Source organism: Cornus florida, unplaced genomic scaffold (genome assembly GCF_030987335.1).
Source record: "Cornus florida cultivar Cherokee Brave unplaced genomic scaffold, ASM3098733v1 CherokeeBrave_3.0.0_Hap2_Chr08, whole genome shotgun sequence".
Classification (NCBI taxonomy): Eukaryota; Viridiplantae; Streptophyta; class Magnoliopsida; order Cornales; family Cornaceae; genus Cornus; species Cornus florida.
The window spans coordinates 13,869,073-13,892,760 of record NW_026775578.1 but is presented as its reverse complement, the minus strand read 5'-3'; the positions used below and the strand labels follow the sequence as shown (position 1 = coordinate 13,892,760).

The 23,688-nt window shown below is 36.7% G+C and overlaps 1 protein-coding gene across 4 annotated transcripts in view; it reads right to left on the bottom strand.

Moving 5' to 3' along the window:
- Positions 1 to 23,688, bottom strand: part of LOC132269505 (DNA-directed RNA polymerase III subunit 1) — a 90,362-nt gene that overhangs the window by 2,656 nt on the left and 64,018 nt on the right. For all 4 annotated transcript variants that reach the window (XM_059770715.1, XM_059770714.1, XM_059770716.1 and 1 more), the window contains 10 exons: positions 16,777 to 16,875; positions 5,997 to 6,200; positions 5,602 to 5,877; positions 4,994 to 5,141; positions 4,579 to 4,730; positions 3,892 to 4,047; positions 3,694 to 3,807; positions 3,466 to 3,554; positions 876 to 1,080; positions 537 to 739 (listed from right to left, as the gene is read on the bottom strand). In XM_059770715.1, the coding sequence (XP_059626698.1) occupies positions 537 to 739; positions 876 to 1,080; positions 3,466 to 3,554; positions 3,694 to 3,807; positions 3,892 to 4,047; positions 4,579 to 4,730; positions 4,994 to 5,141; positions 5,602 to 5,877; positions 5,997 to 6,200; positions 16,777 to 16,875 (1,646 nt within the window). The remainder of the gene's footprint in view (positions 1 to 536; positions 740 to 875; positions 1,081 to 3,465; positions 3,555 to 3,693; positions 3,808 to 3,891; positions 4,048 to 4,578; positions 4,731 to 4,993; positions 5,142 to 5,601; positions 5,878 to 5,996; positions 6,201 to 16,776; positions 16,876 to 23,688) is intronic.

Genomic DNA, 23,688 nt, shown 5'->3' with positions numbered 1-23,688 from the left:
ACACTGCACTTGAGTCCAGATAAAATAAAATAAAATAAATGTTAGAAAAAGAACCAACAGGGTAAATAAAGACACTATGGAAAATATACAACCAACAGTATTGAAATATATATAAAATTGACAATGCACTTGAGTCTAGATAAGATAAAATAAAATAAAATAAATCTTAGAAAAAGAACCAACAGGGTAAATAAAGACACTATGAAAAATATACAACCATGAAGTAAATTGTTTTTCAATATAAATCCTGCAAACCAATTTATTTTTTCAAGTTTATGTTATTCCATCCAATGGCGGATTGTCAGATAGAGCATGGGTGTTCTGTGAAAATCATTGGTAAACACACACACACATATTCCCCAATCCTTATTTTGCTCAGGATCTCAATGATTTAACACTATGTGGATTGTTGCCTATTCATGGATTTGCCCATTCATTTTGTGCAAGCACACTTGTGCAACAGATTGGACAACACAAACACCAGTACAAGGATTTAGTATTTCTACTACAGTAATATATATAACTTATGTGCATACCTTTGTCTGACTTTAAGTATTCCTGTCCCTATTTGCATTGGTATGCCCATAATGATGCATTCACTTACTCCTTCAATCTTGTCATCCCTCCCATTTACAGAAGCATTAAAAAGGTGATCTGCTGTCTTCTCAAATGAAGCCAGCATAAGTACACTATCTTTCATTTTCTGAATGCCGAATCTTGTGATTCCTAGAACTTCACCCTGATATGGTAACATTCAAAATGTAAATCAAGACCTATACCAAGAATGCATATCTCAACCCCACAATCATAGTTCAAGGATAATGTTTAAGCTTCAGGCATAACACAAGACATCATTTTAACAAAAAAAAAATAACCTTAAACGTCATCAGATCTGCTAAAAGCATCATATGTCGCAAGTCTATGGTCATTCCATGACTTTTCATGGTGTACTGTATTTCGTCAATTATACACCTCCTTGCAGCTTCAATTCCAAGTGTCTGCTGTACTTCCATAATATGATTACTGGATGTTTTACGTCCATCAACTCCTTCAGTGCCCATGACTGCTCGAAGACCCGTTCTGACAAAAGCATAAAATATTATATTATTTATGAAAAAATTCAAAAAAGTATCATAATTTCTACCATATGTAGTATTTTTATTTATTTATTTATATTTTTTTTATGATAACACTGTCATAATTGCAGGTGGTTTGAAACTACCATAGAACTGTGTGATTTTATAAATAAATTTCTTGTCTGAAACAAATACATAGAAAAGAGGGACAAATGTAAACTTTTATTAATTTAAAATGATGCACAAAAACTGGGATGATCTTGGACATTTCCTTTATTTATTATTTCTTTTCTTTTTGGTTGGTTGGTTTGTATGAGGAGTTGTTTTGGAGGCGGAGCAGTGCTGAAGGTAATGGCAGACAACTAACACACCCTTCCAGAAGTTCCTATTAAATCATCACTAGCCAAAAGAAAAAACACTTGAAATAGAGCAAGTAAATGGCAGCTAACTTCTGCCTGTGTGTGTGTGTGTGTGTGTGTGTGTGGTGCAGCATAGGCTGGGGGGGGCCTCATTTTGGTATGCTTGAAGACAAGCATTACACTAAATTAGCTACTTCAAATCACTTTTTTCTCTCATGAAAACATAGAAAGATGACCTAAATTGCAGGTAAAGATGGGAAAACCTGTAATACCCCCCGTATTTTTTAAGAATTTATAAATGGGATTATTAATACTTTTATATATCTAAAATTGGGTTATTTATTTTATGGGCTTTTAATGCGTTGGGTCGTGTTTGGTTTTATGCTGCTGGGTCATGGTGTTCCATGGGTTAGTATTGATTTCGAGTTGGGCCTATTGGTGGGCTCAGTTGGCTAGTATTAAGATTACAATTAGGTTAGTTATAGGGGGATTACAGATTATATGTATAGAGATATAGAGAGAGGGAGAAGAGGAGCGACATAAAACCCTAGCTTTGTATGTTCTAGTTCGTGGAGGAGAAATCAAGAGAGGGCTGTAACCCTAGGCCAAAGGCTTGAGAAGACGAGTTGCTGCCCTATAATCGCGAGGCAAGTACCTTTCTTCTCTTCCCCTTTGGACCTATAAACATTTCACTTTTGAAACGATACACACACACACACAATTATGCACTGTTGAAACTAGAATTTGATTCTGGAAATTATAGATTAAACCTGAAAACCCTGTTAATCTGAACGGCATGAAACAATATTAATTCAGTTAGTGAAATTTAGGTTACCAGGTTTCTGGTTCTGTTAATCTGCTTTGGAAACTGTTTTATGTGTCGATTTGTTGTTTCGCATGCTTTAATTCGTTTTATATGTATTAGTATTACAGGTTCGCATGATTATGTGTAGTAATATTCTACTGTTTTTTGGAGTTTCTGGAATTGATATATATTGGGTGGAAATCGTGTTTTATATAACAACCACTGAATTTCGGAATTGTTTTCAGGATACTAAAACTCGATACAATTCCCGGAACGTTACGCCACCCCCTTGGAACCCAGGCTCGACATTAGAGTAGTTCGCGTAAGGCATGGTTCTATACCAAAAGCAATAACGGGGAAGGGTCAGTTAATTCCATGTTATATGTGCTAAATGATAGTTATCATATTGTGATTGTGGAATGTGTTATGGAACCACTGTGGGCTGACTATTTATGTGTTATGGAATGTGTTATCACAAGTACCTATTGGCATGGTTGATTTGGTATGGCATGGTTGAGTTGGTGGGTACGTGGTTTGGTTGCAGGCATGGTTGAGTTGCCTATTATCTTATGCATATAATTGCTGATCGCATGTTTATGGTTATTGGGTCGGGGGTTATATTTGTTATTCTGTTGGTTTCGTATGAGATGATGGGTTTATCGGTACTCTGTTGGGCTGTAGTAGAGAGAACTTGCTCATGGAATTGACCCATATTTTGTTGACTTTACAGGTCCAGACAGTTCCAGCCACAGGGTTGAGGACTCAGCACTCCATAGCTTGTCGTGGTCATCTACTCTTTCCGGTTTATTTCAGCATAGGTTTTATTGTTCTTTTTAAACTTCTATGCATTTTGGATAGTACTTAAGGATTTGGATTTAGGGGTCCTTGGTTTACGGGACTCCCGAGTTGTAATTAATGGAATTTATGGATTTAAGGACTTATATATTTATCGTTTTCCTTCTTCCATTATATCTTTATTTATTGAATGTTGTATTCTGTGCTTGTTTATTATCAGGTGTTGCATGTCTCCTAATTTTTTTGTCTAAGTCTGGCCAACATATATATGAAAATTAAGGGGTGTCACAAAACCAATCACCTAACTTGTCTGGAATTAAACTAACGTACAAGAATGACATGTTAATTAATTCCAAAGAATCCATACATCAATGAACATTTATATGGAGTGCAGAAAGTACAACTTATTGAAGTTCTTTAATAAACTAACCCTTCTACAAGCAAGTTGTACTTTTCCTTTTCCTTGTCTTTCTTATCTTTATATTTGTTAATTACTGCACGTTCAACTGTATTTATGCCCTGTCATCCAAAAATAACCAAGTGTAAGTTACAAAGAAACTCCAGCAGGTCAAACCGAACGAACATTAATGCAGCATTGCCTTGTTTTAAATAAAAATAATGGAAATTAAGGAAATTAAAAGTTCCATCATTCTCTCACCTTCACAACTACTGTTGGAAGCTTATTTTTGAGCGAGTGGAGTTCAAAATGAAGCCTATGTTTATCAGTCTGAGGAATAACTTCCAGCTTTCTCACATCCAAAACTTTAACATGCTGCAATTAAACATGCAATTGAGTTGTTATTACACAGGAATATTAGACAGCTTTCAAGCCACTATGGAGATATGTCATACTCACCTGTTCCTTCAGTTTGATTTTTGGGGTTCGCAAAATTGATTCTTTTACAGTATGTGCATCTATACAGAGTTGTGAAGATTGAATTCCTTCCAGGTCAAGTGTGACAACTATAGATGCTAACCTCGCTGTCAGTACAATTTTTATACTCTTCGCAACCTAGATAGGAAGGAGGTCAACTTTTAGGCCAATGGAATACAACCCAGCAAGAGGTACTTGAAGAGGTTACGAAATATACTGTAAAATTGGAACAATTCAATTTGAAAAAGAAGATTTGAAATGTGCAAGAAAATAAATGAAACCTCAAAATCACTACATGAAGAAAGCAGTAGAAACTATCATGGCCAATACAAAAATGAAAGGAGAACACCACCTCCATAATGGATCCAGAAACTTATTTTAGGGAGAGCTAGTGCTAGTAGTAAAGGTGAGAGCAGCAGTGCAATGGAATTAACAATTTAGGGCAGTAAGCAACAGCTCCTTTTAAATCTTAATTTCCATATTTTTGTGCATTTAACCTTTCGTTTGTGATTTTGAGTAACAACTGAGCTAGGAAGTTGCACACATGACATGAACGTGTACATGACAGGAAGAAGTCTGATACAATATTTAAAAAGAGCAATATGCATGTACCAAGAGCAATTTCCAATATCGTGAATTCACATAAAGAGCAATTAAAAAACAATGTACCTGGCCTAAGATTGTTTTTTCTATACGACCTTTCACCATTGTTGCAGTTTTCGGTTTATCATCACATTCAAGTGTTGCAGTAATGATGGGAGTGCTGATTTTTTTGGCTCCATTTATAATTTCTTTGATACGAGGAACTCCAAGTGTAACATCTAGCACAAGAGTTAAAGGTCCAAATATATATATATATTTTCCTTGGCAAGAAACTCACACACCCATTTATTATTTTGGGGACTTCAACCCTCGCTTTCCGCTTTGAGAGGTTGAGGAGATACCAATAGGCTACAGACCATGGTGGTAAGGTCCACACATTTAAACAATGTACAATTTAAAAGAATAAGCTGGAGAAAAAATAATAATAATCAACGTGCCAATTGTAATTCAAAAAACATGTATGAGTGATGAAAAAGGATACTCATGCTAGCAACTCCAGCAAAGTGGAAAGTTTTTAGAGTCATCTGTGTCCCTGGCTCTCCAATACTCTGAGCTCCAATTGCACCTATTGCAGTTCCAGCTTCAATTCTCTTCAAATGATAACGAGAGATGCAGGTTTCCAGAAATACCTACATTTCATTTGTTGGGGGGGGGGGGGGTGGGGCGGGGGGTTGGGGAGAATACTATCATGAAAACCATATAACAGGAAATTATCATGAAAAACATTGAGACACGTTCTAAAGATAATAAATATTTCAAATCAACCATGCTGACCGCATAGATCCAACTTCGCAAAAACTTTATTAGCACGAAGTGTATAACAGCATGTCATTACCTGTAATGATGATATTGAAAATTCTTCAAATCACAAATGATTGCTACCTGCTCCTGACTCCTATCCCTTACCTCCCTCCATTTATACAAGGTCATGTTGACCATTATCTTCCTCTCATATCTACACTTTCCTATGAAAGTCCTACATCTTCTTGATCACTCTCCTTTGATATTTGAATGAACCCACACCCCACAAAAAAAATAAAAAATCACCACCACGAGAAAAAAAAGAAGGTACAGGAAAATTTTAAATACCTTTAGCTGTTGGGAAGTAACACCAGATATAGCTTCAGCAATATTTTCAAGAAATTTGGCTTTTCCATTCATAGATTGGTCTTCATCCATTTTCAGTGCTCTCCTCGTGTTTTCAAACCTTTCAACACATTTTTCAAAGAAATTTTTAAGTGAATCTTTGAAGGCCATTGAACAACCCCCATCAGAAGTCATGTCGTGTTCTGAGAGCCTTTCACGAACCGCATCGAGAATTTCAGAAGGAAACATGCTTGCATGTTGTCCAGAAGGGCATGTAGCCTATAAAGGTAATGATCAATATATTGTCATTTTCAACCTCCATGTAAACTTATTTGAAACATTACTATGAATAAGAAAAAAGATCTTTGAAATATACAAATAAAGAGAGAAGCTCAGACCTTGACTTTTGAAAATAATCTGTTAAAATTCAGAGGAACTCCATCTTTCCCTTCCATTTGAGATGGATCCATGCCATCATCACCATATATAAACTGCACTATGCATCCACTAGCATTTCGTACTGTGTTATCATAATGAACGGATAGGTCCTCTAAAGCTTTGATTAGTCTCCGAGACATGTATCCTGTGTCAGCTGTTTTAACCTAAAGTAACCAGAAAAATCCAACAACCGTATCTTTAAGTTCCAAAGTTCAAGCAAAATCACATCGATCAACGAATGGGACTAATTCTTATCACATAGTATCAAATGATAGAAATACAGGAGCTGCTGCATAAATATTGCCTTGTACAGTTCTTAGCCACAACTCAAAAGAGATGACCAATTTAATAAAATTGATTTTTATGTTAGTCACTCTAAGATAATTTATTTCAATGCTGTAAGAAGATGTTAGATAAAAAGAACAGCAAGAAAATTAAATTAAAGGAAGTACAATTTATCTTTTTACTAGATAAAGAAAGATATCTAAAAGGTCGGATAAAATTAGGATAAACCTTGATCCTCACACACACATATAAAAGAGCATCAGATATACCCTAAGTTTCACCAAAGATATTATGCCCCCCATAAAATTCCTTAATAGCTATTCATTTTTATTTTTCTCTGCGTTATTTATTTATTTGTGTCTATTTTGTTTTTGTTTTTGATTTTTTTGTTTGGTTGGGGGTGAGGGTTGGAGTATTTTACTTTGGAGATAGGCGGATATAAATACATGGAAATAGGTGGATTTTAGTTAGACTTTGTGCACCGACACTCGAGTCTAAATGACATTAATGCTTTTACAGATTCTAGACTTACAGAGACTTGCTATGATCCTTTCAAATGTAGTCTTTAGCTCCACAAAGGAGTAGCAGAAGAACTGTTGATGATGACTGTAAACCAGCACACATATTTAACACATAATTATGAGCACCTCCTCTTGACATTATTATCACTCTTTTTCTTTTTTACTGGCAAAGAACCCCCACAATGATTTTGGAGAGACTTGAACGCCCTACCTTTCACTTTGAAAGAAGAGGAGACACCACTAGGCCACAGGCCTTGGTAGCATTGACATTACTATATCTACCAAGTATATTTTATGGTTTTACCAAGGGCACATACTTAACAGAGAAGCAGCCAAACCTGAAAATGTTATAAATGCCCCTTGAATAAATAATAATGACTAGCCCTTCAGAGATTTTCAATATCGTTTTGATACATACACAATGAGGATTATAATATTGTCTCTTACTTCATGACACAGTATGATCTGCATTGCTCTGTCTTTCCCCAAACTTGATCATAGGCTTAGGGAATTGATCAAACCACACCCATGTAGATACTTCAATCCATAGAGCACCCTCTTTAATTTATAAAATTCTAAGAAGAGAAGCCTAGGGGACCACCCATATATACTTTCTCTTCGAGATCTCCATGAAAAAAAATGCTTCAATCCAATTACTAAAGAATCCACCCAGATTTTTTTTTTTTTTGATAAGTAAGAAATTATTAAATCTATAATCATTTCTATAAACAAAAGGGCCAAAGGGCGCCTTAGACCTTCAGAGAGGCCAAGAAAACAATAATTTCCTCCATAGATCTATAATCTCTCCCTGAAACCCAACAAAAAAGAGTAGAAATAACAGAGAACTTAAGCATAGAAACAGGCTTCTTTTTTCCGTCAAATCCACCCAGAATTTAAAGAGCTCGTTCATCTTAGCCATAAGAACAAATGTCTCATAACATCATATGCCATATGTTTTGAGGAAATCCCATGAAAACCAACCGTTCCCTATATATCAATTGTTCCAATTGCCTTCTATTAACAGTGGATATACACTTGCACTTCAATGACTCCTTTCCATCTTGAAGAGTGTTAGCAGATATGATAGCCACGATTTATGGAATGACTTACCGTATTAGCAGAGATTTGATTATGGTATAAAATATGATATAAAATATGACATAGAATATGCTGTGATTTAATTTAGATTTGATTTAATTTCCTTTCTTGTAATATGAACATGTGCTCTTTCTATCTATAAATACTAGAGCTGTGAATGAGTGATTATCTCATCCAAGCCTTTACACAATTCTCTCATTTTTCTTCTTTTATATGTCTACTTCGTATCACAGCCAAGGTGGTCTGACTGCAATGAGGGCATTGCGAGTTACGCATCACCCATTCGGGAATAGTCTAAGGTGACATCGCTCATCCAGGAGGTGTCGGGTAGGCAGGGTGGTCCGACCTCAATAAGGACGTTGCGAGTTTGGCACCACCTATTCAGAAATGGTCTGAGGAGACATTGTTGATTCTTCCATCTACATGTTTTAAACATGTGTATGAAGGAGACATTGTTGGTTGCTTATAGTCTATGGAGACATTGTTTCTTTCTATTCAGGATCTGCAAGGGCCTCCTAAAAACCCAAAGGAAGTGACACAGGAGAAAGAGAGGAATCAAAAATGTGATAGGATGAAGATGAGGAGTCATAAGAAGCAAATTTAGAAACAGAAGGTTGAGTACAAGGCTGCATACTCTTTCTAATAGCAATTGGGATACCACTACTGTCAACTGTAGGTATAACAGGAGACTCGTCACCAGATGAAGAGGAAGGCAACATTGAGATAGGAGTTGAAGCATGGTATTGCAATTAACATGGGTCACATTAGCGATATTCTCCTATCTGACATCTAGGACAACAAACATATCATTCTGGATCCTCCTTATCCAATCTCGTACAAAAAATTCGCTCCTCAATCTCAACCACCCCCCCCCACCCCCCCCCCCCCCCCCCCCCCTTCTCTCTTCCCCCTTATAATGAATGGGAGTGAGAATAAAGTCCTACCCTGTGCTTAGGCTCCGTCCCTAGAACTTGCAACAGAACACAAATATAAGGTTGAATAATAAGGTGCTGTTTGATACAACTAAAAGTGAAGCACAGAAAATTTTAATTACTGGATTTGAAGCATTGAAATTTCAAGTGCTGAATTTATAAATCTGAAAACCTGTTTGATAAAGTTTTAATTTTAAGCGCTGAATTAATTAAGACTGTTTGCTAAATACAAAAGCTGAAATCTGAAAGTTATCAATATCTTGTACTCACAACCTTTTTTATATGTATAACTTCCGGAAAAAAGAAAAACATTTTTATATTTATAATATAAAAGCATTTATAAAACAAACAATTTCACTCGAAGAAATATACCAATTTAATAATGTATATTAATGTCAAAATTGATCATAAAAACTATTAATTCAAACTTAAATAATGAACTTTATTCAAGGAGTACTCATTAACATAATTGTATAAGCAAATGTCTCAAAACTGTTAAATTAAGCTAAACATATAATATTTTAATCTTGAGAACAAAACAAATCATTTGCAATTTAGTCACGCAAATTAACCATATATATATTTTTTGATAAGTAAAGATTGCATAAAAAGCATTCAAAAGGGGAACATGACCCTCAAACGCTCCACAAGGCCAAATAGGGCCTCTAAACCCTCAACGAATCCAAAAAATCAACAATTTCATCCATGGATTTACAATTTCTCCCTTGGACCCAACCAAAAAGGTGCTAATAATGGAGGACTTCAACATCCCAATGGGATTCTCCTTCCCTTTGAAGGATCTCCTATTTCTCTCAAGCCAAAGAAACCACTAGACGCAAAAAAGCGAAACCCTCCAGAATCACATACTTGCGCCCCCACGTAAATTAACCATAAGAATACATTAAAATGTTTAATTTAATAAAATTGCATATATATATATATATATATATACACACTTACAAAAAATAAATAGTATAGTTGACAATTTAAGGTAAAGTTGAGAATTTAACCTAGAGATCTTTGAGTATATCAAGGAGGAGTGATAAAATTTAATATACTTTTTTAGAATGAGAGATCTTAAGAGAAAATATCTAAAAGGCTGGCAAGAATCTATTCTAATTTTTTTTAGATAATATTATGAGATATCTAGAAATGAAAAAAAATAATAATAAACAATACTAGATTTTCAAGAAAAATTTAAATAAAATAAGAAAGTGGAAGTGAGCTATAAATAGGTTGTCCACAACTAAACTAGCAAGCTAGGCAAGAAAGCATAAAATTACAGAGAGTCAATGTTACCATGAAGTTCAAAGTCAGCATTGAAAAAAATGGTCATCAAAAACACTTGCATCTAATTTTCTTGTTAACAACAACAATAGTCCATTCAAATAACAGAACAAATGGCTGCTATTGGAGAACAAAAAGTGAAATAAACAAAATATAAATGGATCAATTATGGTCTAAACTCAAAAAGAAAATGAAAGTATTTTAGGCTTCGTTTGGTTAGATGGAATCAACTAGAAAAGAAAGGAAAGAGAAAATTTTTAAATTTTTTTAGAGTTTGGATAGATAGAAAAAGAATCGTAATAGAAAATATAGTTTCCCGCATTAGACTAGTTTTCCCCAAAACTTTTCTCACACAAAACACGCGAAAATAATATTTTCTCTTGAAAACTGCTTCTTTTTATTTGACGTTCCTATTTTATCCAACAACTGAATCATGTAAAACAACTAACTTCTTTCTTTTCTAACTGAGTTTCAAAGAGGCAAGTTCTCTAACAATTTCTATTTTAGTGGACTTCTAAAAGGCATCTAAACATGTTCTTTTGCAATACTATTTGAACGATTTTTTTTTTTTTTGGTTCCAAATATATACATTGTATCTGATATATATATACACCTCTATTATATATACTAAGAATAATATATATTTTGCTCTTTTTGTGTTCTTTGGTTGAAAGCCCATGACTCCATAAGCCCAAAATTTATTTATTTATTTTGTATTTTTAATCTTCCTTATTTCTCTTAAATGAATAGTTAGTTGTACTTCTACCTAAGAAGTCTTGAAGTATTGTTTTAATTTAAACAATATAAATAATTATATTATTAAATTTATTTATTTTTTTAGTATTTGAAATCATAAGGGTAATTTTGGTACGCACAATCACTTTCTTTTCATTTTTATGCTATCCAAACTAACAAACTAATGTTTTCATACAATTTTCCTGAATAAATTTTCATGCTAACCAAATGCTTGATAGAAAATAACTTTTCTTTTCATTCACTTCACTTTTCTTTCATTTTCCATTTCTTTTCTTTTCTTGCTTATTTCTATCTAACCAAATGGAGCCTTATGCAAAACAACTGATGTTAGATTTTTTTTTTTTTTTTTTTGGTTGAGGAATTACTGAGAGAAGAAGTGGAAAAAGTTGAAGATGGTAGAGATCATCAGCCCTTTAGACACGTATACAAAGTTTATGTCAGGGAAAATTTGTCAATAACAAAATGGTTTTAAAATCAAGATGGTTGAGGGTGTTCTACATTCAGTGTTAAGGTACCTATTGCTTAAAATTTTGGCACCTTAAATACATTATCAAACATATTTATTTAAAGAATCACTGAACATTTTCAATTTAAGCACTGTATTGGGTTATCAAACAGTCCCTAAGAATCTCTTACACCTACACTGCTTCCCCTGAAGAGATTGAGTAGTAGAGAAAAAAGCCTCAGACCCATGGAACGTCACATCAATGCTAACAAAAATTCTTCCTAGATTCGTTTGTAGCACTCTTATCACTTCTATGCAAACGAGTAGCCAATACACACCTCAATGCCTTGGGATCAAGCTTTTCTCTTGAACTTTGATGATCATGAACAAAAGAAACGAGATAAAAACTCTGGGAGGAATAGAATGAGTAAGAATTCAACCTCGAAGTAACTTGAGAGGAATCATCAAGGAGCAAGCAACTTCAAGAAGGTGATGAATTTTCATTAACCTCACCATTTCTTTCTGGAGTTTTCAAATACCTAGTTTGATGGACAACCCATGCTCAACATGATAAGCGTAAAACTCACCATCAAAGAACTTTGTTCCATTATCATGTAATCATAATTTTAGCATCAAATTTAGAAGACACCATCTTGTGAAAGGTTTGGAAGTCTTATGACGTCATAAATACACCCAAGCAACATGTAAGAAACAATCAATAAAAATAACAAACCATCTCTATCCAGATAGAAATAACGCTCCCATACATCAAAATGAATAACTATAAAAGGAGGAGTGCTTCTATTATTATTACTAGGATAAGAGATTTTCTCACACTATGCAAGTTCACGAGCATCCCAATCAAAGTTATTTCGATTGCACTGCTCAACGAAAATAGGTGAAAATCTATCTAGCATTTCAATAGAAGGATATCCCAAGAGTTGATTCTAATGCAAGGCTACTACCAGTCTGAAGGGCATATAACATGAAAGAGAAGATACTGTCTGGAACAGATATAGACCACCATGTGCTTTACCATTACCAATCGCTCTCCCGGTCCCCAATTCCCAAAAAATATAATGAGTAGGAGGAAATGTCACTTGACTTGATGATATGACTAATGGAGAGCAAATTGGTAGAAAAAATTAGAACATGTTATAGGGATAAAAGTGATGTGGATGGTGAATGATGAACGAGACCTAGTACAGTTCTAGGAGGACAAGGATCCATTTGCAACTCTGACCTTGAGCATGAAAAATAAGATGGAGAAAAGATTGGAAGAACCTACCATACGATCAGTAGCTGTAGAATCGATAATTAATGGATTAATGGGTGAAAATACACTAAAAGCACTTGCAAAATCCCTCATGTATGAGAAAAATTAGAAGATAAGGCAATGATAGAAGCTGAGGTAGGTGAACTATCAAGTTGAGTCATCAACAGTCGAATTGTCTGCATCTCTTCTGCAGTCTTTGAATAGAAACAACACTTGAGTTGGTCCTTTTCAAAACCACAACTCTTACTGCCAACATGAGTATGTCGAAAATGCCTTTCCAAGGAAGAGTTACCAAAGCAGTCCTATCCTGGATTAAGGTGTAGATCAAAGCACTCCTCTCAATCTCCTTGATTGGACAAGAGGGACTCCTAGCAGCAAACTATTGGTAAAAGAAGAAGAAAATGAAACATGGGGGCCAAAGATGCTATACTTGGAGTGAGTTGGGCTCTGAACCAGCTGATTCAGGCTAAGATGCTATACTCGAAGTGATTTTTTTTTTTTTTTTTTTTTTTGAGATAAATAAAAGTATATTAGAGAGCGTTCAAAAGCGGAGCGCATCCCGAAAGCTATACAAAGGCCGAAGCCAACGAAGTCCTAGGGACTCAAAGAACCCAAAAAAATCCATGATTTCATCTAAAGATATACAATTTTTCCCCATCCCCCAACTAAAAAGAGAACTAATAATAGAAAATTTCAGTGCCACAATGGAAGATTCCTCCCCATCAAAAGATCTTCTATTTCGCTTATTCCAAATAGACCACCAAACACAAAGGGGAGACGCCCTCCAAAAAGCCCAGGCATGGGCCCCCACACTGAAGCCTCTCCAACCATCAATCAACTCCCTCGGGGACCGAGGCAAAACCCACTGAACGCCGAACAAACCAAAAATAAGACTCCAGGAGTCATGGACCACAGGGCAATGCAAAAGAAGGTGATCCACGGAATCTCCATCATTCTTACAGAGACAACACCACTTGACTATGATCTGTCTTCTCTTTCTGAGATTGTCCAAGGTCAAAATCTTGCCCCAAACTCTCAAAATGATATTGAGATCTAACAAGATGTTTACAAGGGGGCCAAAAAGACAGTCATCCCAGAACAGGTGAACCTTGTCAATGACTGAGCTTGACAAGATGATTCCACATATCGAGGTCGGAATGGGAGATTACCTTGTCTTTTGAATGGAAAGAAGAAAGGAATTGTAGATGATGCTAAGTGTGGTGTTGAATATAATCATAAGGTTGGTAAAGAGGAAAACTGATCATATTCCATATAAAGGCAAGCTTCATATAAAGGCAAGCTAAGGAATCATACACCTACGTCTTCTCAACTAAACTCTAAAATTTGGCACTAACACTCGCACAGTCCATTTTAAAACCCTGATAATAATCTAACCCCCAAAAATAAACTACTTCTCTGTTTGGTCTCATGAACCTTTTTTCTCAGTGTATAAACCTGAACATCATTCCCTACATGCATTCAAGCCTAAGCAAAGGTAGTCCAAATAGCATGGGTTATATCAAGGAAAAGATAGCCACAACTAATGTGTGGCTTGGTTACCTATGAATTTTCCATAAATCATTGATTGTAAGAATGTTGAGATAAATCTGGCTTCTTGCACTTCCCAGTCAAATATCCATACAAGCCACAAGTCTGTACTAATAACAGGTAGAATATTGACCATGCCAAATAATTGCTCTCATCCAAATTCACCGGACTCTTTGGAGAGAGGGAACACACTAACAGTGATAGTAAACTCCAGGCTCTCAGGTCCTGATACCAAGTTGAAGATGATATCGGAATTGAAAAATTAGGGTTTGAGATAGAATAGAAAGAAAGAAGAAAGATATCATAGGAAAAGGTTTCAAGAAAGTTACTAACATCCTATACTATTATCTATCTATATTAATGAATAAGCAACAATTTAAAAACCCCATGGCTCTGATTATGCACTAATACTTGAATAATCAAATATTCCAACAGTCACAAAACTTAGACAAACAATTTCTCACTTTTCCTCATCAATCAAGATTAACAAATGCCACAAGAACCAATAAATCCAAGCTCAGACAGTCTTGAACCAATAAATCCAAACTCATACGGCCTCCGTATCTAAATAAAGGATCACTGGATTAGGGCTGCAAATGAACCGAGCTGTTTATGAACAGCTCGGGCTCAGCTCGTTAAGGGCTCGGCTCGGGCTCGTTCGTTAAGCAAACGAGCCGAGCTCAAGCCCAATTTTTAGGCTCTTTTAGTAAACGAGCCGAGCCCGAACAACGTTAGGCTCAGCTTGCATAGGCTCGTGAACATGGGCTCGTTAAGGCTCGTGAACAAGGCTCGTTATATATATATATATGTGCATATTAATTTTGCCCAATTCACATCTTTTCATTAATTAGGCCCAATTTAAATCCCTTCATTAATCAGGCCCAACTTAAATCCTTTCATCCACATCTCACCATCTCAGCCGTTGAGTTAAATCCTTTCATCTCACCATCTCAGCTGTTGAGTTCAGAGATCAGAATTAACCTAAAAACACTACAGCCACATAATCTGCCGACAATACTCTACACAAGACGCAACGCATTTACAAGCCAACTCTCTCTGTCTCTCTCTCTCTCTCGGATCAACACCAACCTAAATTCTTCCGACATCACTCCACAAGCCACATAGCTATCTCTCAAACGGATCTTAAGAAGGAACTAAAGTATGGAAACTTGGTAATATTTGATTTTTATCTTGAAAATTTGATCTTCATTTATTTATTTATATTTTTTTTTGTATTTCGTTTTTTTTCTTGGAGATTTAGATGCGATCTCATGTAAGAGATTAGTTACTTTCTTAAATCTGGAATTCATTCTACTACTTAAGTATATTGAAATTTTCGCAGGAAAAAAAAAAAAAAACAAAAAAATGGTAGATGCACTGGTTTTTGGTTTTTGGCTGCCTTATATGAAAAATTCTCTAGTTGCAGATGTAGAAGTATGTTCTCCGAATCTCTGACACATCTCTGTTTTTTTTGTTGAATTTGATACATCTTGTCTAGGAAGCACGGACACTCCAAAATGGGCGAAGAATCCGTGTCCGACACGTGTCGGACACGGACACGCGTCGGACACGCCCCGACACGTGTCGGACACGTCAAAAAACGTGTCTGGAATTTTTTTATTTTTTTTAATTTTCGGACACGGCTCGGACACGCCACGGACACGGCTCGGACACGGCTCAGACACGGCTCGGACACAATTTTCTGGAATTTTTTTTTTTTATTTTTTATTTTTAATGCTGATATGTTATTATTATTATTATTATTATTATTTTTAATTTTTAATGCTGATATGTTCTATTTTTTGTTTTGTACTACCCTAAAGATGCTGATATATATATATACTAACCTAAAGATGCCACAATTCGCCGTGTCCGTGTCCTAAAGATGCTGATATATATATATACTAACATATCAGTGATATATATATATATATTCCAACTAAAAAATCTGTGTTTTTTTTAAAAAATTATTAATGCTGATATATATATATATATATATACTATTCGCCGTGTCCGTGTCCTAATTTTTTTGGATTTGTCGTGTCGCCGTGTCCGTGTCGTGTCGTATCCGTGTCCGTGCTTCTTAGCATCTTGTTTATACATAGAAGGCACAGTTAGGGAAGCAAATTTGGAGGGTGTATATAAACGAGCCCGAGCTTCATGAAACTCAACCGAGCCCGAGCACCCCTTCAAAGATGACGAGCCGAGCCCGAACAACCCAAAGCTCAGCTCGGCTCAGCTCATTTGCAGCCCTACACTAGATCTACTTTTGGGGGTATTGCTGAAACAATATTCACAATAATCTGATAATTTACTCGCTGTTCTACCATAAGTTTCAAGGAAAAGTTGCTACACCCATAAGAGATGGCGTATCAAAGCTCATGCATCAATGCATTTGTATTGATGGATGTGCTGAAGAATTCTAAATGAATCTCCAACTGTCTTGCACTATGTTGCACTTCTCCAAAAACGTTTGATACAGAAATAATGGAAAAGAAGGGTTAAAAACTCTGTATTAAATAAAAACAATTCCTGATGGTGAGACTTGCAACTGCAATAGACAACAAAATAAAGCAAAAAGATCATCAATACCGCTGTATCCACGAGCCCTTCCCGTCCCCCCATCGTATGGAAGAAAAACTCTGTAGCCGTTAAACCACTATAAAATGAATTTGCAACAAATCCTTTAGCCTGCATAGAGAATAACACAAATTACATTTAATGTTTTGTAAGGTCATGATTTGATACTGTCAAGAAACTACGAGGTACAAGTATCTTGTGTTCAACAAAATTATATATGTCATGTCCCTTATTTGTTCTAACCTTCAATTTACTTAATATGCCAAATATTTAGACATTACTTATAAATGTTAAATAAAAATGAATTACACTTAATATTAAGCAACTAAGTCTAATATGCATCTAAAATGGTTTTAAACTAAGGTAGACTTTGTAATTCACATTAAACAATAAATGAAGTATTAATTGCATTTGGGTCAATGAAGTCTTGAAATACTAACCTAACCCAACCAAAACCAAAACACATCTCAAAAGGCATTTACCTAATTACTTCGGGTCAACAACTAATTTTTCTACTCTAATCAAGACTTAAATAAACATCCCCAGTTAAATCTAAATATAATCCTGTGCTTCTCATTGTCCTAAAGAACGCTATTTTTCAATACTGTTGCCCATTTGACACTACAAATTTGAATTAGATTACTAATCAATAGTGATCTTAGTTTATTTCCCCTCATCTCAGCTTCGTCAGTGCCACTTTTGACTTCAATAATATATATATTAATTAATATATCAATTCTTTACAGCCACCTAGCCGTCTACATCCTAATCTTGGCTATACTTTTTCCAGTAATGTTTTTTGACCGCCAAGCCAAACACTCTAAAACTATAAACTGTATGCAACCCTCCCAGATGTCATATAGAACTCTATCCTTGAATGGTAGGAATCTAATATTACCCAACATCCAAGAAGCACCACCACCATGTTTCATTCATTCTCCTCTAATTTTGCAAGCAATATCCTCCTCAAACTCCCCCTTTGGTTAATTGGTTCAATACAATAGAAACGGTTGCTCGTGTATCTCTTAGCCATCAATTCACCATAACTCAGATCTACTATATTTTGTTTTGACTCGATTGACCTAAAACCATTAAATTCTACACTATCTTCTGAAATTCAATGCATATTTTAGATGTGAGATTTCTTTCTGAAATTCCCTTGTCTGTTAGACGTCAGTTTTCCTTCTGAAATTCACTTGTCTGTTCTACTACTAATCATCATACATGTTTTTAATCACATTAAACGTTTTCTCGGATGGTCGGACCCTTCACATTAACATCGCTGGGAACCTTTCATAAAAAATAAAAAAAAAATTCTAGCAAAAATGAAGCAAATAGAAAATCAAAAGAAACCCACCTACAGCTGTAAGAAAGACTGAGATACTCCAATCACTCTTTGAGCCTAGGATTTTTTTTTGATAAGTCTTTGAGCCTAGATTTCTAAAGGTATATCTGGGAAAATCTGAGAAATTGATGTAGAATAGTTCGCTCAGGATTATCTGAGCATACAGGATCATCGCAAATCAGGGAGGCTGAAAAGGTAATGAGAATAGAAGTTATTATTCTCCATTGCAAGAATTAAGGAGGATTCAGAAAATAAATAAGAAGATTTGGTGTAGTTGCCAACAATAGAAAATATTATTCTCCATTGCAAGATTTAAGGAGGATTTTGCTCCATCAAATCTCAGATTTCCCCTTTAATATTATTACACGCATGCTTTCCTTTTTTTTTTTTTTTGGACTTGCCTATATAAAGGCAAGAGAAGTAAGTCTATAGACATCATCATTATCAACATAATTTCAGTTTCTCTCTTGTGAGTGTGTTCTTTGTGAATTCAAGGGTTTTTTTTTTTTTGACTTGCCTATATAAAGGCAAGAGAAGTAAGTCTATAGACATCATCATTATCAATATAATTTCAGTTTCTCTCTTGTGAGTGTGTTCTTTGTGAATTCAAGGTTTTAACCTTGTTCTCTATCGTTTCCGCTACATTAGTTGGTATCAAAGTAAGGTTCCGAATCCAAGATTCGCCTTTGTTTTCGATGGCTGGTTCACGAGATGGAAACAACCCCTTCAGCGACGGTGATCGTGATGGAGTAGCTCTTTTGAGGGCTGAGTTTACTGAGTTCCAGACCAACGTTAATTGAACCTTACTTGATATGCATGAAACCATGCGTCAAGTATTGGCGAGATTGATGACAGTAGAACTTAACCGCGAGAACAACAGGTTGCCCAACGACTTACGATGGTGATCATGGATGTCCTGCTGGTAATCGCAACCCAAACCCACCGAATAAACAACCAGCCTATGAGGAAAATGTCGGTTTTGGTAACAACCAAGCCGTATAGGTGTTTGGAGATAAACAAGGTCAATGGGAAATTGATGATTCCAGGGATTTTCGTACAAAGATTGACCTACCCACCTTTCAAGGTCATCTTCGTATTGAAAAATTCTTGGACTGGACTAGTGAAGTTGAACGTTTCTTTGAATATATGAAAATCAAGGAGGAGAAGCAAGTCAAACTCGTGAGGGTAAAGATCCGGTACGTACATGGATTAAGATGAAGAAGTTGATGAAAGCTTGATTTTTACCCCGATTACGAACAGGTCCTTTATCAGAAATATCAATCCCGTACGTAGAGAAGTAGAACAATTGCTGAATATGCTAAAGAATTTTATCAGTTGTCATCCCGTAACAACCTGGTGGAAGCCAAATTTAGCATGGTGGCCCATTTCAAAGGCGGGTTACAATGGGATATTGAAGAGAAAGTGGCGCTGCAACCGCTATTGAAACTTCCTAAGATTGTCACGGCGGCAGAGAGAGCAGAATTGTTATTGGAAAAGTCGAAGAATTGGTCTCGTGGTTCATATAATACCCCACTACCTACACATGACATGGGCAAACAGACCACGGTAGCCCCTTTTCCAATGACATGGCGAGGCATTGGAGATGGTCCAACAAAGGCCAAACCAGGAGCACCCGTAGGCCCTGCTGGAAGGGGAGCCCCAGCTATGAGAGAAAATCCCATTGCACACCCAAGTATGCGTAAGTGTTTTCGATGTGGAGAACCTGGCCATAAATCCAACAATTGCCCCAAGCAACCGACAGTAAATCTGGTGGAGCATGAGGAAGGCGAGGGTGAGGAAGGTGAGTTCCTTACTTTCGAAGAAGAAGAGGTGACTGAAGGAGACAATGGCGAGTTGTTGTCCCACTCTTTAGCCATAAGGAGGTTGATGTTCACACCAAAGAAGGAAGAGCACCCACAGCGTCATAATGTGTTCCGTACACGTTGCACTGTCAACCATAAGGTATGTGACGTTATTATTGATAGCGGCAGTAGTGAGAACATTGTTTCCTTAACAATGGTTCGAAAATTGGGGCTTAAAACAGATAAACATCTCCATCCATACAAAATTGGATGGATCAAGAAAGGCTCAGAAACGCAAGTAACTGAAACCTGAACCGTTCCATTCTCAAATGGGAAAGCATATGCAAATGCAGAGGAGGTGCGTTGTGATGTAGTCGACATGGATGCATGCCATATGATATTAGGCAGATCGTGGCAATTTGATGTTGATGCCACTCACCAAGGTAGAGACAATGTGTATATTCTATACAAAAATGGTCAGAAGATTGTTTTGGGTGCGCTAAAAGAAGCCGAATTTCCCGAAGGAAATTCAGTTATGTTGATCAACAGTGACGAATTTTTGGGTGAAGTAACAACGGCCCCTGAAATCTTTGATGTTATGTGCAAGGGGGAAGTAGTTGAACAACCTCTTTTTACAGTACCAGCAATAATGCAGCCATTACTGCAAAAGTTTAGTGAGTTGGTGCTGGAAGACTTGCCTCATACTCTCCCTCCCATGAGGGACATTCAACACCACATCGACTTGGTGCCCAGGGCGAGCCTGCCAAATCTACCACATTACCGGATAAGTCCCAATGAGAGTAAAATCTTCAGAAAGGGTTGATTCGGGAGAGTATGAGCCCATGTGTTGTTCCGGCCTTGCTAGTACCTAAGAAAGATGGCAGTCGGAGAATGTGCGTTGATAATCGCGCAATTAACAGAATCACTATCAAGTAGAGATTTCCCATTCCACGGCTGGATGATATGCTGGATATGTTGGCGGGATCGAAAGTCTTCGCCAAAGTGGACCTTAAGAGTGGATACCATCAGATCAGAATTTGCCCTGGGGATGAGTGGAAAACGACGTTCAAGACAAAAGAAGGACTGTACGAGTGGTTAGTCATGCCATTCGAATTATCCAACGCGCCAAGTACTTTCATGCAGTTGATGAATCAGGTACTCAAACCATTTATTGGTCAATTTGTAGTTATTTATTTCGACGATATTCTGGTTTATAGTCAAACAGAGGCAAAACACCTTTTGCACTTGAGAGAGGTATTAACAGCTTTGCAAAAGAATACTGTTCATTAATCTGAAAAAGTGTAGCTTTGTGACCCCAAGCCTAATATTCCTCGACTATGTAGTTTGTAGTGATGGCATTCAGCTGGATAAGGAGAAGGTGAGGACCATTCGAGAGTGGCCTATGCCGAAGTATGTGGGAGAAGTACACAGTTTCCATGGCTTAGCCACGTTCTACCGAAGGTTCATCAAGAACTTAAGTAGTATTGTGGCTCCCATCACAAAATGCATGAAGAAAGGAAAATTCCAATGGGGAGAGGAAGCTAAGATGAGTTTTGCCTTAATCAAGGAAAAACTGTCAACAGCCCCAATCTTAGTCCTTCCAGATTTTACAGTGAGAAACTGAGTGAAGCACGCAAAAAGTGGACTACCTATGAGTTGGAGTTCTATGCAGTGGTGCAAGCTTTGCATACGTGGGAGCATTATCTTATCCAGTAAGAGTTCGTGCTGTTTACGGATCACTAGGCACTAAAATCCATTAACAATCAAAACAGTGTTAATCGGATGCACGCGCTATGGGCGGCTTATATCCAGCAATTCACCTTCTCGCTAAAACACAAGTCAGGCCAACAGAACAAAGTTGCAAAGTTGCAGATGCACCAAGTCGAAATCATAGGGTTCGAGTGCCTAAAGGAGTTATATGAGGCCAACAAAGATTTTGGCCAAGCCTGGGTAGCGTGTCAAACGAGTTAATCCTTTAAAGGGTTGCACATGGAGGTAGGATTTCTCTTTAATAGCAATCAGTTGTGTATTCCACGAAGTTCTTTGTGTGAGCAAGTGGTTCGTGAATTGCATGGAGGAGGATTAAGAGGACATTTGGGGCGTGATAAGATGCGAGAGCTGGTAGAAGAACAGTATCATTGGCCGCAACTCAAGCGTGCTGTGGAGAACCATGTGCAGCGATGCTCAATCTGCCAAACTAATAAAAGTCAATCTCAGAATACTGGTCTTTACACACCGTTGCCTATTCCAGATGCTCCATGGGAGGATTTATCCATGGATTTTGTTCTAGGGTTGTCGAGAAAGCAGTGAGGAGCAGACTCTGTTTTTGTGGTGGTCAATCGATTTTCCAAGATGCCCCATTTTGTTGCATGCAAGAAAACGAACGATGTAGTCCAAATGGCCAATCTGTTCTTTAAGGAGGTGGTTCGTTTACATGGAGTGCCACGGTCCATTAACTCAGACTGTGACACCAAGTTCTTGTCTCACTTTTGGCGGACTTTATGGAAGAGATCCGATACCTCTCTTAATTTCAGTATTTCAGTTGCACCATGGCCAAACAGAGGTGGTGAATAGGACCCTTGGAAATAAAATTCATTGTATTTTAGGAGAGAAACCAAAACAGTGGGATCTTACTCTTGCCAGGCATAATTTTCTTACAATTACATGGTTAACAGGTCCACTGGCAAATCCCCGTTTGCAGTTGTGTATTGCTACTCTCCAAAAGTTGCTTTGGATTTGGTATCTTTACCGAAGTTGCCGGGGAAGAGTGTTGCTGCAGAGAAAATGGCCGAGCACATTAAGACCATTCAGGAGAGTGTCAAGAAACATCTAAAGGAAACTTACGCCAAATACAAGGCTGCAGCTGACAAGAGACGAAGGAAAAGGGTATTTGAAGAAGGGGACTTTGTTATAGTGTATCTAAGAAAAAAGAGGTTTCTAGTGGGAACATACAACAAGCTAAAGGCCAAGAAATATGGTCCGTACCAAATTCTAAAGAAAATCAATGACAACGCCTATGTGATTGATTTACCTACTAACATGGCCATTTCTTCTACCTTCAATGTGGCTTACATACATGAATATTATCCGCCAGATTCAGGTAACTGGGGGATGAGTTCTTTTTACGCAGGGGAGACTGATGTAGAACAGCTTGCTCACGATTATCTGAGCATACAGGATCATCGCAAATAAGGGAGGCTAAAAAGGTAAGGAGAATAGAAGATATTATTCTCCATTGCAAGATTTAAGGAGAATTCTGCTCCATCAAATCTCAAATAAGGGAGGCTAAAAAGGTAAGGAGAATAGAAGATATTATTCTCCATTGCAAGATTTAAGGAGAACTCTGCTCCATCAAATCTCATATTTCCCCTTTAATATTATTTCACACATGTTTTCTTCTTCTTTTTTTTTCTTTTTTTTGACTTGCCTATATAAAGGCAAGAGATGCAAGTCTACAAACATCATCATTATCAATATAATTTCAGTTTCTCTCTTGTGAGTGTGTAATTTCAGTTTCTCTCTTGTGAGTGTGTTCTTTGTGAATTCAAGGGTTTAACCCTGTTCTTTATCGTTTCCGCTACGTTAGAAATAGTTATTAATAGAGAAAAGTGCAAAAAAAACCCTTGAATTATTGGGAAACTTGCAACTAACCCCCTAAACTATCAAAATTGCAGAAAACCCCTTGAACTATACAAATTTATTGTAGATTACTCCATCCGGCTACCGGCCGTCCAAAAATGAGAGCGTGTTTCTCACGCAACAAACAAACTGAATTTT